Below are 14,565 nucleotides of genomic sequence, written 5' to 3'. Positions count from 1 at the left end.
GAGCAAGCGCGAGTGAGCACAGGCAGACAGAATGGCAGGCAGAGGCAGAGGGAGAAGCAGGCTCCCTGCCGAGCAAGGAGCCCGATGCGGGACTCGATCCCAGGACGCCGGGATCATGACCTGAGCCGAAGGCAGCTGCTTAACCAACTGAGCCACCCAGGCGCCCCAACGGTTTCTTTCTCTACGTTAATGACCAGTTTCTGGAGGTCTCGGAGGTTGTCAGAGGATTTTCCTGGCATGGGACTTGTCCGCCTACCATGACTCCCCTAGTGCTATAAGATACCAAGTGGAAACAGAGCCAAGCCAGCGACACTGGATAGAAAAAGGTGTTACCACATCTGGGGGTTCGTGTTAGCAATTCTATCATAACTGTCCACCCCTCCCTTCTTAAACTGTAAAATCCCCACACCTGGTCCCTGCCTGGGAGTCAGCGATCGAGCTAAATTAGAAAAACCTGGCTTGCACATGGTAAGGCGTGGGAAACCCCGGCTCGCGGTGACCCCTGTCAGGGGGGTGGGGCTGGCCCAGGGGACCCTGTCCCGAGGAGGGTGCTGGAGGCCGTCTCCCCTAAACCCGGCTAGAGGGACCTGGCCTCGGTTGGAAGCCCCTGCCAGCACTGTGGGGCTCGTCCAACAGGGAAGAGCTTCTGGCTGGGGCTGGACGGCCCCCATCATTACCCCAGCAGCGGTTTCCAGCTCGTTCTGGACACCCACACTGCCCATGGGGGCTGGACGAGGAGGGGGGCTGGCTCGGCCTAGTGCCAGGGAGGCAGGCTCAGTGTGGCCAGCCCCGCCCTCTTCAAACACCAAGAACAGGACCTCAGGATTTTATAAGCTCACTTTCCCCACCTCTACCTTTGATTATAGATACTTCCTGACTTGGTTTTTTAATTTTTCTGTCCTGAAAATTTTAAAACATTAAATTTCTGCTCACTAGTCAACAGACTTTAAGAGAGGAAAGCCAGTCAGGCAATTCTTTCTTTCATTCTTTACTTTTGACACAGAGAGAGAGAGAACACATGACCACAAGCAGGGTGCATGGGGAGAGAAGCCGACTCCCTGCTGCCCAAGGAATCCGATGTGGGATTTGATCCCAGGACCCAGGGATCATGACCTGAGCTGAAGGCAGATGCTCAACGGACTGAGCCACCCAGGAGCCTCTGGTCGGGCAACCTCCTGGCTCCTAGCGGCACAGCGGTACTCTCCAAGTGACAAACGACAGTGGACGGCATAGTTCAGAGCACCAGGGTTCCCAAGCCCCTACTTCAGAAGCAAAACCACATCTGAGTTCCCAGCCTGAGAAGTACATGGAGGTCACACCGTGTCCCCTGCAGCCTCCGAGGTCACGAGTTGAGCTGAAACCAAGAGTCTGACGCTCAACCGACTGAGCCGCCCAGGCGCCCTAGATTTACCTTATCTAAAACCTCAGGGTCGTTTTTTCCCTTGACTATGGGTGTTCATACATCTAGACATATTTGTGTACGTGTACACATGCACTTATTTTAATATGAGCATAAAAAGCCACTACACAAAATGAACCTCTGGTATATGTGTAGAATAATCTCAGTTGCCATAATTCAGGTCCAAACAAGAAATCAGAAAGAAGCATCTGGGAAAATGCTTTTTGGTGGTCACAGACCATGTGCCTTAAACGTGCTACATTTAGTCAGTAAGTTCTCAGTCCGTGCTTTAAGCACACAGTAACTACGGCAAGTTTGACAAATTAGATTGCAAACTTCTCTGAGACAACACAATGCCACTACCCACTCTGATGAGATGTCACCGGCCGAGTTTATGGAAGTAGCTAATTGTCCATGTACAAGCCTCATTTTCTGTGCTGTTGGCAAGCAGACAGTTTAAGTTAACAATAAGCTTATTGAAAAATTCACTGCTATTCAGATGTGTTTCTATTTAAACCTTTCAGCCAACAAGAGTCAAGAGTCGATCTGCATGCATCATTTTTACTGCCTTTGCCAAGAATTATGTGACCACGTGCCAAAGCCAACACAAGCATTTGGAATGGGTGGAGATCGTGAACTCCTGTCCTTACAGCGCGGACACACGCTGTCTCTGTTTAGATGATGTAAAAATACCAAGTCAGGAGAGTCGATAAAACGGGCTGTGACGTGAGCGGTACTTCGTCCGTCCAGCTCCCTGAGCGAAACCCTGGGAGGTGGCGGAGTTACTGACCTCGCTGGAGAATGGGATGGTGAATCGCAGGCAAGGGGAGGCGTGGGAGGGCCGCGGGCTCGTGGAAATAGGCGTCCAGCCAGGCCGCGCACTGCACCAGGGGCTCCGTCATTTTCTCCGGACGGCCAAGCAGCTCAGGAAGCGCGGGGGCCGCCGCAGGCCTGCAAAAGAGGTAAGAGGACGGTCATAAACCTCCGGCCCCGAGTGCACACAGGTGGGAAGCGGATGAACGCCTGCGGTGCCCACGGGCGAACATGCGTGGACGTCTGCAGCAGTTTCGGGGAGGGCCGCCCACTGCTGCTCAGTGGAGGGCAGGTGCCTGCAGGAGGGGTGGGGGCCTTCCCGCCGCGTTTCCCCCTTTGGCTCTAAGAAACACAAGCCCTCTTTGGAAACAAGAGGCGATTCCGGGAGGAACGTGCGGGGACACGGGCTCTGCCGTCTGGGGCTCTGAGCGTCTGCAGTCACCCCGTGAAGCAGGATGTGACACAGTCGGGATGACACACGAGACGCTGGCCCGGTGGGAGTGCAGCTGCCCCGTCGTACGGCCAACGGGCGCACGCGACCCTCTATCCTTTGTCTGTAAAATCGCGTCTTATCAAACCTTCTTCCAGAAATACTACCGAAGGAGTTACCCCGCCTGGGACCACCCGCGCCTCCCAGAGTTTCAACACAACAGCGCGTTCGGGGCTTTGCACTGCTTTGGGCTGCGACCCGGGGACTTCCTCGCGGTCCGCTCCCCGCCCGCGGCGTCTCGGGCTCCAGAGCGTCTGACGCGCGGGCAGTCCTCCCGCGAGGCTAACGCCAGTCATGCTGCTCGGCTTCTGGCTTTTCTTCTTCCCCAGATTCCCCCGTTCATTCCTTACGGTCACGTCCTCCTCCTGTCTCCTTCCGGTTAAACCACACACTGTGGAGTCGCTTCGTCGGCTCCTGGCCCGCGGGGCAACGCCCGCCCCCGTGGGAGCTGGCGGCCGCCTCTCCCAGAGTGGACGCCCCTTCGGCAGGAGCCGAGTCTCCGGGGACCCCGCTGCTGGAGCGAGAAAACATCCCTGCTTCCGAGCCCTACAGGTTCATGACGGATCCAACGTTTATTCCGATTTCCTGGAACCCCACACCCACGAAAGCACTGGCACCGAGTCTGAGCTCCTCAGCTGACATTCCTGCCTCCTGTCCAGGTGCCCGGACAGCTGGCAGGCTTCCGAGGCCTTCGGGCCCTGGAGGGCAGCGTCTCTCTGGCATCTCAGATCCCGAAGCTTCGGGGGGAGGGGAGCTGCACGCGGCTCTCCCTGGCCCTCCGAGCCTCACTCTGGGTTAAGGACGCGTGCACGGGCACCGGTCTACGGCTGCCTGTTTCGTCTCGTACCCACCACCCTGAGGAGGGTCTGAGTGGAGAGGCCACACCTGGCTTGGCCATGTGGCCCAGCACAGGGAGGACATGGGGGATGGCGGCCGCAGGAGCGCGGGCCCAACGGCACCGTGCGGGAAGGCCGCAAGCACGCGCAGGCTGCCGCAGACCCGGGAGCCCGTGCACGTCCCGCTGTGCGCCGCAGGGAGCCGCAGAAGGCGCGGACGCAGGTCTCACGGATGTGGCCCCTCGCAGCACTGCTAGTCTCTCAGGCACGGCGCCCTGTGGAAATGAGAGTCTCCACGTACGTCCTAGATCTCGCCAGAAATCAGCTTCCTTGGATGAGATGCACAGAAATGCCCTTTCAACGGTTTTTCTACAGTAGAACAGAAAGGGGACTGGGGAGAGCGTCTACGCACTTGCATGTGGACAGGGTGGGGAAGGAACGGGACAGGCAAAGTCAAAGAAACGAGTCCCCTGGAACGACCCGGCCGAGTAGGACAACAGACGCGGGCTGGCCATCCTGCCGCCTCCCGACCCGACAGAGCAGGCCGAGGCCTCAGCCCAGATGCCATCTCCGTGAATCTCTGTGGGAGATCCTCGTGGCAACCCACGAGGACAGGCCCGTGGTCGGCCTGGACCCCACATCAACAGAGGGCCGCCCACAGGACGTGCTCCCTGCACAGCACCGCGGGGCCAGCAGAGCCGAGACATGGCTCCCGCCCCGATTTCTCTCTCCATCAGGACATCTGGTCGGGGAAGGACTTGGACTTCCGTGGCTGGCCTGAATGTCACTCGACTTCAGAGAGAAATTCTAGACACTCTGTTCGCATCCTGCTCCTTCCGTTCTGAACAGACGTGCACTGATGACAAAGGAGAATAAAGAGGGGGAGGCTGGCGCATGTCTTGCCATCCCACTCCTGGGGGTGGAGAGAGAGGGGGCCGGTGTTCTAGGGAGAGCCAGGGCTCCCTTCGCACAAAGCAAGGCCAATGCCACCCTGTCTGTGTCGGGGGGTCGGCAGTTTGTCCACGAAGGTCTCAGCCACAAGCATACAGCAAGCTGTGAGTGGCACCTGCCCAAATGGGAGACGAACAGAGCTAAGGGGCCAACGTCCCCACCCTCAGCCTATGGGAGATCCCCGTCCCTCTCCTGCCTTGAGCACCCATGCTGGCCCCGTGTGCCTGGCGCCTCCCTCAACAGGCCAGAAGGTCTCAGAGCTTTTGGGCTATGCTCACCCATTTCACCAACGGTGACTGTGCTTCCCTTGGCCAGGGGACAGACACCACGGGAGATGGGGCACCTTAGGCCATGGGACGGGGCCTTCAGTACCCACTAGCGACCCACTGTGTTCCAAGACTTAACACCTCTTTGAGGCCCCGGAATGGCGCAGGGGCGTCTGGGCATCAAAGGCACTGACCAGGCTGGTCGCTGTGTCCTCGTGGCTAAGGGACCAGAATGGGAGCTGTGTCCCTACTAGCATTTCCCACTCTTAAAAGGATATTTGAAGAATTTTTATAGTAGTAAAATTCATCTTAAATTGATTTTTTATGCTTGTGCTAAAGATCTCAACCTCTGATTTACTCTGTAGGTCTCCTTTTTAACTCTTTCTCTATTGGCATTAGGTAACTATTCATGGGTGAAATGTAATTAAACAGCTTTGCTTCTGAAGCAAGGATTTATGATACTACATTTAAAATGAATGGCATTAAACACACACATAAAACCAGATTTTTAAAGCCATGACACAGATTTCCATTTCTACAATAAAACGAAATTTATTCCCTGCCCTGCCCTCTCCTCCAGCCTCGCTTCGCACGGCCCTGTGCGAGCTGCGGTGTGACGGCGGCGCAGCCCTGCCGGCGGTCGCCCTGATTACGGAGGAGTCTCTGCTGGCCCCCTGCCCACCAGCCCTGAGGCCCCAGTGATTACGGGCTCCGTGGTCCACGCTCCCGTAAATCCCACACCCCAGCCCTCCCTGGGAGCTGCCCCTCAGCTACCACGGAGTCGCACACCCCTGTCCGTGGGCCAGCACCAGGCGTGGGAACCCAGGGCCAGCAGCTGGACAGCCAGCCTGCACGGGCAAAGAGCAGGCCCCGTCCCGCCGTCAGCCGGGACCATGCAGAAAGGGACACATGAGAGTCAGCCAGCCCGAGGCCTTCCTCCAGACGACACTCGTCCTCAGTAAGAGTCACCCGGCCGACCCTGGGACACTGGGCACCACCTCCTCCCCCCTGGCCCGAGAGGGCTGGCTCAAGAGGGCTGGCGAGTGGCTGACCAACGCATCTGGCTTTGTTGAGCTTTTCCACAGAGGACAGGGCAGCACACCGGGCACACTGTAACGGAGCAGACACGGAATCGTACGTGGTTTGGTGTAAGGGTTTCCTCAAGAAACATGCAGCTCTTGGCGATCCCCACACAGTGGCCGTCAGGGAAAGGCTCTGGAACACAGGCACGAACCAAAGGCCCTAGTGAAGTTCTCCTGCAGTCGTGACCCCTTCCCTGCCGGGGCTCGGAGAAAGAACAGCCCGGCGAGCTGGCTCAGAGGTCAGGTTTGTCCTTCAGCCCAGATCAGGATGCAGGAGTGTGGGGAAGTGCTCCAGAACCTTTAAAGATGTGTTAATGACGCAGGGATGCCTCACCTGTGAAGGTGGAGGGGGAACCCATCGCTCATGGCGTTCCCAGGAAGGCTGTCCCTCTCCCTGCAAAGCAGCCTGTGTCTCAGGACGTGGATTTCAGCTAGAAAGCGAGGGGCAGGGGCAGCACCACACTGGTGGCAGCAGACAGGCAGGGGGAGGGGACCAAGTGTCAATGGAACGGCCTCCCCGGACAGGTTCCGAGCCATCCATCTGCCGCACACAGAGGTCGCACGCACTGGGCTCAGGCTAGCGGCCGCTGCAGAACCAGGAGCCCTGGGGCAAAGAGAGCCCGGCTGGCCAGGACCCCAGAAGGCAGTGCTCGAGGTCTGCAACGGTGTCAGGGACTGGCTTGACATGAGAAAAAAATGGAAGAACATTCCCGACCCCACATCCTCCAGGGTCTTTCCACACAGCAAATTTGCTCAACACTTTAAAACTCAATCAGTTTGGTAGGAGATCTGGGCATTCAGGTTTGGGGGCGCCTCAAGACTTCACTGCTAGTAAAGAACCACTAAATCTTCATTTCTGAATGAATTCTACTTCCCAAAGACATTAAAATGTCATGTACTTGGCTTAAATCCCATTTGATGTAAGAAAACAGGCCAAAAGTTCTAAGCTACTCACATCTGATTAGCAGCATTAGCTACACCCAGGGGGCAGACATTCAAAACCCTCTCTCTTTGACCCCAGTGCTTTTCCAGTATTTGTCCTCCCAGGATAAAACCGAGTGTTGTAGTTTGGGAACATGAACTGGTGATGCTAGAGGCTTGCCCACGCCAAGAACTTCGACCTCGGAAAAGAGTTCCAAGGACCCGTATTCTTTGCAGTTCATGTGGAATCGACAGCGTGCTGACCCAAGCTGTGTCCTTCAGCAAGGCTGGGAGATCAATCTGGGAAAACCCACGGAGAGTGGGGTAGAGCCTGTGGTAGAAGCAAGAGTGTGGGGCGTTGGCCACATACAGAATCCCAGACACCCTTACGAGGAGAAGAGTCCCCGAGCTGAGCTACAGAAGCGCACCACCCCTTCTCTGGCTCCAGGACGCAGGGTGGGCTCCGGACCCCACAGCATCAGGAAGAGCACATGTTCGGCAAAACGTTACAGCTGCAACAGAAGGGACTCTGAAACGCGTGCCTACTGCGGCTCTGTATCAGCGGTACGCGCAGTTACGTCTGACTCAACAGGTCTCTGGCGGAGTCTCCTGGGTTTGTGTCTGATGGGTTCGTCCTTTAATTACACCTCCTTGCTCAAGTTTGCTTGAGTTTCCTTTTCCAGTGGTGGGATGGAAGATAAGAAATAAATTATTCAACCTATGATCAAAAAAGATCTTTTCTTTTTTTAAACAGTGGGGCTGAATAAAGACTTTAAACTCTATATTCCAACTGAATTTTGTGGCTTGAGTCCACACAAGCCGCTGTTGAGGATCCGTTACATCCGTGGCTTATCCACGAGAGCGTGGACGCAGCATCTGTAGCACGAGGGTGAAGCGACACCGAGGGGGTGTGGCCGCCTTCCACTCGGCCCCCCGCTGGCCCCACGCGCCCTCCGCCCTCCGCAATGAGGGCTGCCGCAGGATGTCGGGTGAGCGCACACCTCCAGCGACAGCTCCGCGACACAGCCTGCTGGCCCGCAGCTGTCGGGCGGCACCACCACGCGGGTGCGACGGGGTCCCTGCAGTTATCGGACCTTCTAATCTGGGGCAAAGAGGGGAAGGCGAAAATCAAAGTGAAACGCCAGCCTCCGACAGCAGAACCGCGCGGGAGACGGAGAGGAGAGGCTCCCGACGGGCTCGTCCGGCCATAGGACGGGGGCCTGGTGCGGCTCGTGGTGACGGCCGGCAGCGCGACCGCACATCTGGCGCCGTCCTGACGGTTGGGAGGTCCGTGCGCGGTTTGCCCCACGCCCTGGGAGCGCCAGCAGCCGACGTGGACACGACGCCCGGGCCACACGCTGAAGCGGACACTACAGACGGCGGACGCAACTCCTGCGCGTGTCCAGTGGCAGGGAGCCAAGAGCTGCCGTGACTCCTGACACCCAGGTGGACGGACCGACGTTCACGTGGGGGTCCTGGCGTCTGTTTTCACAGGTCGGTCTCTACAAAGCAGACTTGGCCACCCTTCGACGGAGGACAACCAGTAGCGAAGGGAGCCCGCGCCCGCCGCACGCGAAGTCCTGAAGACGGCTCCGTGGGGCAGGCGCGCTGCTGGCCGTCCCTGCAGGGGGGCTGGCGGGAGCCGGCAGGTGCTCTGCACACCCGTGCTCGGCTCTCGCAGTGTGGGTCAGGACAAAACGGACGCACAACCTGCTCTGTGCCTTGACGCCTTCCATCGCCCCACAGACCCCCAAAATGAATTCTACATTCATGATCCGATCATAGGCCACCAATGGTCTAGGTCCCAAGGCCAACAATAGGAGAAGGAAGAGGCAGTAAAATTCAACTCACTTTCTGGGTGGTCACAGGTATGCTGCTTAAATCGGGTATCAGTTTTTAATGGGCAACCTAAGCCCTCAAAATTTGGGGCTCAAATTAATGTCAGAACCTAAACAAGACCATAGAGGAATTTATGGTACTATTTAAACCCTCCAAACCCAGAAAATTTTATGTAAATTTTCAACTCTTCCATACAAGGTACATGTCGTAAGAACTACACACTTCTTTTTCCTTTTGAAAATGATCCTTAAATACATAAGCAATAAAACATTTTAAAAACACAATTTAAATAGTACACTTGGCAGACTGGAATGCCTTAAAAAAGCCTACTTCCTTTCTCCCCTACATGTTCAAATTGTTTAAAAGGAAAACTGTATTTTATCAACACTTTAACATATCATTAAAATCTCTACTATCTGACAGATGAAGATAAAAACACCCCAAAACTATAGATGAATTATCAGGTCCCTAATGATTCCAAAACAATTACAGGATGCAGAGCAATCTAGTTAAATTTTATTCAAAAGCTTACTACACTTGTGTTTTCTTTTATTTTTCTATCAAGAAGCCCATGAGGCTTAAGCACAATTCATTATGTATGAGACCCCACTTGCAGTGCTTGACTGTTGATTAATAGCAAAGTTTGCTGTATGTACATTTGCAACATTAGATGCATACAATATGCTAACTTATTCTTTCACTGAAACTAATTATTTACAAAAATGACTACTTGAGACTACAATTTATTAAATGCATGCATCCAGTCTCAATTTGGCCCCCAAAGACAGCCTGGAATGAAGATCTTTTACTTGATGTGACAACTTCTAGAAACGCTGTTATTAATATTGTAAACGTGGCAAATAAAGAGTTCAAATAGCCTTATGTCTGTGTTACGTTTGCTTTTCACCACTGAAGCAGGGAGTGGAGCAGCCTTCCGGCATTTCACACGCAAGAGGTGGACTGCTCTTTCCCAGCTTCATTTAGCTTCTTATAAATAAAATACTTACCCATTGACAACGGAATAGTTTAAAAAGAAATAGCAAACATGAAAGAGGAATAGAAAAATACTAATCAAATTGTTACTTAAGTAGATTACAAGCCTGACAAGAAGAATAAATTTAGTTCATCTGGTGAAAAATATCTGTAAAAATACAATTTTTAAAGAGTCATTTCCACCAGTCTCATCAAATTATTGGTATTCCCATATAGGTACTCCCTCCCACCCAAAGGATCTTTGGGGTTAGGTAACTGTGCATCATTCAGTCATTCTCTGCCCTCCCAGAAAAGAGGGGACATACATGACTTGGCTTATGGACAAAAATTACAGAAGCTTCATCTTCACATCAGGTTTCAGAAAGGGGCATCTGGTCAACCTCAACGTCTTTCAGGCTGACTCCTTAACTCGTGTGGCCCAGAGCAGCATCCTCCTGCTCTAAGCATCTTCTGTGGTCCAATCTCTCTCTGCTGGGCCAATCTGCACTCTCGCTACAGCTGTCCCTTCCAAGGCCCTCAAAGACTCTGTGTGGCCTTGCTCTGCTCTGCTGAGGGTGTGTGCCACTGCAGGCTGAGGAGAGACAGACAGGAATCAGACTCCTTCCTTCACATGCCAAGATAAGGAAAATCGATGTCTGAGCCCAAATGACAGAATGATAGTGCAGAGAGTCATTACACACTACTAATTGCTCCGTGCCATTAAATTTTTGCAAGGATGCCTAAGGAAAAAGACAGAGGTTTCCAACAAGGGCTTGCTCTGGGATATACGATTTTAGGGACACAGAGGAAAAACGGAACATCAGTGAGAGGGCCTTTGCTCCCTAAAACAAACAGGTGTTAAGGGGGAAAAGAAAGTAGCTTGAGAACGGGAAAATCCCACAGTCAAGATGGGTAAAAGATGACTGGCTTTCTTACACGCGACCTAATATCCCAACTCTCTCAATAACACATTCAAGGTCAGCCAGAGTCAAGGCAACTGACTACAGAAGTCCCTGTCGAGAAAATGTCTCAGTGTCAGACGTTCATTACACAATATGGCATTCTGGAAAGGGGGGGTCCACTGAATAAAGGTGACGGTCAACTATAGGGAAACAAGACAAGGCAAACACGTGCATAAGACTTCACAGCGGCTATTTGCTGAGTGCCTAACATGTGCCAGATATTTAATTAAGAAAGTGTTCTGTATTTATTCCTCCCCATAACACGAGGGAGATAATATCTCTATGTTCCAGAAGATGAAACAGAGTCCAGAAGGTATGTGAAATAACTTAGCCAAGGCATAAGGGATGCAACTAGGATTTGAATTAGTGCGAGTCCAAAGCCCTTACTATCCGGACCACCTCCGTGAACCCAGCGTTCTTGATCCTCTCCGAAAAGGAAACAGTTCCTCCTTATCACACAAAGCCCCTGTGTTTACACGCTCCATTCTCGACAGCATGTACCTTACGTAGCATATATCCTGTATAGCATTTGGATCTATTCTCTGACATTTACATAACTTCTGTAAAGTTTCACTAATCCGTAAGATGTGTACACCCAAGGCCCACTGCCCTATCAATTCAAAGACAATGGGAATCTGAGTGTCAATTCTAGTTCTTTTATATTCCAGACACTTCCAAGAAGAGAGATGAGGTACCCATACTAGAGGGTCTCAGGTTTGTAGGGAGCGGCCCACTGGGCATTATTGGTCTATACCCTTATAGGAAGGCCATGTTTACATTTAAATGCCTTAATGAGCATGCTGTACAATGTTCTTCTTTACAGGTAAGAAGGCTCAGCCTGAGAATATCCTGGGCCCATCATCTTCCCCACACTCGGCCCTATGGAAGCCAGGCTCAGAATGAGAAAAACCACAGGATTTATTGCTCTACGTGGCTTGGCAAACGAGCAGGCCAGGCTTTTTGCTCGGGCAGATGTCAGCGTAGGTGGCATGAGGAAGTCAGACAGGTGTGCGTCCCACGAAGGCTGTTCCAGGCAGGTGTGCGTCCCACGAAGGCTGTTCCAGGCATCTGAAGGAAGGGGCACACACTATCGTGTGCTGACCCCAACTCTGTCCTCGGCCCCGGGGTCCTATCTGACACATTGCTGGTGCTCAGTGCCTGCCCGCTGAGCGAATGCACAAACAAGATGCGGCGGCGTCACCACGGCCACCATAGCCCATGCACCGAAAAACACCTGCATTTCAGATTTCATTTTTCCAATGAATAATTTGCTGAAAACCACTCCCCAGGGGGGAAGAAAAACCCACCAAGATTTTGTAAATAGTGAAAGCTACATTCCTCTGCCTTTCCCGATTTTGTAGCCGATTGCTGTGTAACAAGCTTTGTTAAAGCTCAGGGACTGGCCATCACTTCCGATCTTGCTTACTTTGACAGAACTCTACAGTCCAAACCTGGAAGTGTTTCAGATTTGAAGATACACAACTTGATGAGTTTCCTTCATGGTGGCCCCATTCCCCACTCCTGATACAAGGTGATCAATTGCATAATGAGATGAAACACAGGAAAAATGAAGTTAAACAGCACACTTAGCTCCACGTTCATTCTCTGACCACGGATGAAGGTGGAGCTCCAGGAACCACAGACACGTTCTATGAAGGCCACTCACACTGCCCCTCATTTCTGCATTAGGTTTTCCAGTCTTCCAAGAGGTGGCCATTAGATCATCACAGAAAGAGGGACAAGGTCCTAGGGAGGAGAACCCCCCGCCCCCCAGCCCTGGCCACGTGGAGGGCACAGCAGACTCTCTGCGGTCACTGCCTTGTGATTACTTCCGGGGGAAAATACAGGAGAAGGAAGCCGCTCCCAGGAAGCAGGCACACACACGCCCCTCCCGCAGTGACTGGGAATTCTGGACTGTGCGGACCGAGCATCCCAGATGCAAAGGCCATGACAGGGACGGCACAGTGTGCTGAGCCTGGGAAGCCACGCCCCTTCTCCAGGCTCTCACGCCTTTGCTACTAACAGGACTAACACAGGCCCAGCCTTAGTACGGTCAACAAAACTCATCTCCAGACAGCTTCAAGACTACTTTGTTATGAAGCAATTTAGAAAAAAATATTAGGGGCACCTGGGTGGGTCAGTTGTTAAGCATCTGCCTTCGGCTTGGGTCATGATCCAGTGCTCTCTGCTCAGTGGGAGGCCTGCTCCTCCTTCTCCCACTCCCCCTGCTTGTGTTCCCCCCTCTCTCACTGTCTCTCCCCATCAAATAAATAAATAAATAATCTCAAAAATAAAGAAAAAATTATTTTGCATCTTAGCAAGGAAACATGTCTTAATTTAAATGTTAAAATAATGATGAATGTTCTGAAGACCCTACTTCTTTTCTCTCCAAAAGGCATACATTCTAGGAGGGCTGACCTCCACCAGGTTTGGTCCCATTAACTTGTGTACTGGGCTCATTAATAAATAATACTACCACTAAATTACCTGTCTTGTAAATTGGTTTGTACAGTTCTAAATAAATAATAGATCGTTCCCTATTATCAAACACAGTGGAGTTTTTAAAGGAAAGCATAGCTGAGGATACATGAGAACATGGCAGTTTCATCTGCGAACAACTTTCTGTAGCTCACTTTCTCAGAAAGCCTTTGCTCCTATTTATTGTTGCAGCTGGAACATGTTAGCTGGCGAGCATGGCTGAAAACCCTGTATTTAATATCAGACAAGTATACTGACTATACATTAGTGGCCAAAAAAATCTTAAGCAACTATTAAATGGACAGTTAATGTAATTGTATTTTAAAACACTGAGGTCATATTTAATTTTGAATTGAAACTCTTAAAATGCACTTTCTGGCAAGGATATAGGGTAATAAAACAATGTTAACTACAGAAAAAAACCCCAAAACTCACATTATTAAAATAAATCTTTTTTCCAGAGTACTAATATTTGCAAGAAGTAGATTACAAGAAGCAGAAAGCATTTGTACTTCTTCAACAAGTATTGTCACTGGCACTGGAAACCCCGATTTTCAATTTGAAGGATGATTCACTCTGAACAGCGAGCACAGATGTCATTTCCCGCCCCCCTTCCTTCTGCGAGCCGGCTGCCCCCCCAGCACCCTCTGCCTTCCTTCCAGGGTGCTCAAACTTAGCACCACCCCAGGGTCCTTTAATCCGAAGTCCACCCGTGAAGGACCCAATTATGCTCCAGAGCAGGAAGTACAATTAAGTGGGGTGGGGTCGAGTCTGAAAGGATAAACAGAGGCACGGTGAAGAAGAGAAAGAAAGGGGTAGAAAACATTTTAGCTGCAGAGCCGGCCAATTAAAATTCCCTTTGGAAGCACCAATTTCTACTCAAAGAAGATTGGAAAGTCCAATTTTATATGCCTTTTTCTTCCTCTTAAAAAATCAATACAGCCCTCTGGGAGGCTGTCGCACTTGCAGGCAGGCGGGTCTGTGGACCGGAAGCTCCACGCCTGGACCCGGTTCACAGCCTTCCCAGGGGAAGAGAGAAGGGGGTATCACAGGGTTTTCCAGCAAAAACAAAGCAGCATTTATTTACAGGTGTTCTGACAGCCGGGACAAGGGGAGAGGCCCTGCATGCGAACCCGGGAGCCAGGGGTCAGCACTTCGGAGCACTGAGCCTAGACCTGATCCCTAAACGCCTCCACCCTGAGAGCCTGAGAAGAGCGGAGGGGGACAAAGAGACAGGAGGCCCCCTGGAAATCTAGCTGGTGGGAGCAGAAGGGACAACATGTTCTTTCTCTGCTGCCCCAGGCAGGGTCACCCAATCCCCAAGGTCAGACAAGGACTCTGAGTGGCCTCATTCTGCCAACCACGAATACAATGCAGTCGTTAATGCTCTGGAGTCTCTCTCCTCTTCTCTGGTCCCAAATCTCTAGCTCCCTCTTCCCAGAACTAGGCCTTACTTCTCTGTGCAGCTGTCCCTCTCTGCACCTGCAGCAGCATGCCTACAGAGGCCTCAAGTTTGCTTCATTTGGAATTTAAGTCCGTGACTTAGACTGGAGTCT

At 52.2% G+C, this 14,565-nt stretch overlaps 1 protein-coding gene across 1 annotated transcript in view; it reads right to left on the bottom strand.

Annotated features, from left to right (window-relative positions):
- Positions 1–14,565, bottom strand: part of MGMT (O-6-methylguanine-DNA methyltransferase) — a 277,476-nt gene that overhangs the window by 46,264 nt on the left and 216,647 nt on the right. Inside the window, exon 3 of the mRNA XM_059395961.1 lies at positions 2,190–2,350. Coding sequence (XP_059251944.1) covers positions 2,190–2,350 — 161 coding nt within the window. The remainder of the gene's footprint in view (positions 1–2,189; positions 2,351–14,565) is intronic.

Source organism: Mustela nigripes, chromosome 4, assembly GCF_022355385.1.
Source record: "Mustela nigripes isolate SB6536 chromosome 4, MUSNIG.SB6536, whole genome shotgun sequence".
Taxonomy (NCBI): Eukaryota; Metazoa; Chordata; class Mammalia; order Carnivora; family Mustelidae; genus Mustela; species Mustela nigripes.
Note: the sequence above shows the minus strand (reverse complement) of the source record. Positions and strands in the feature narration are given on the sequence as shown.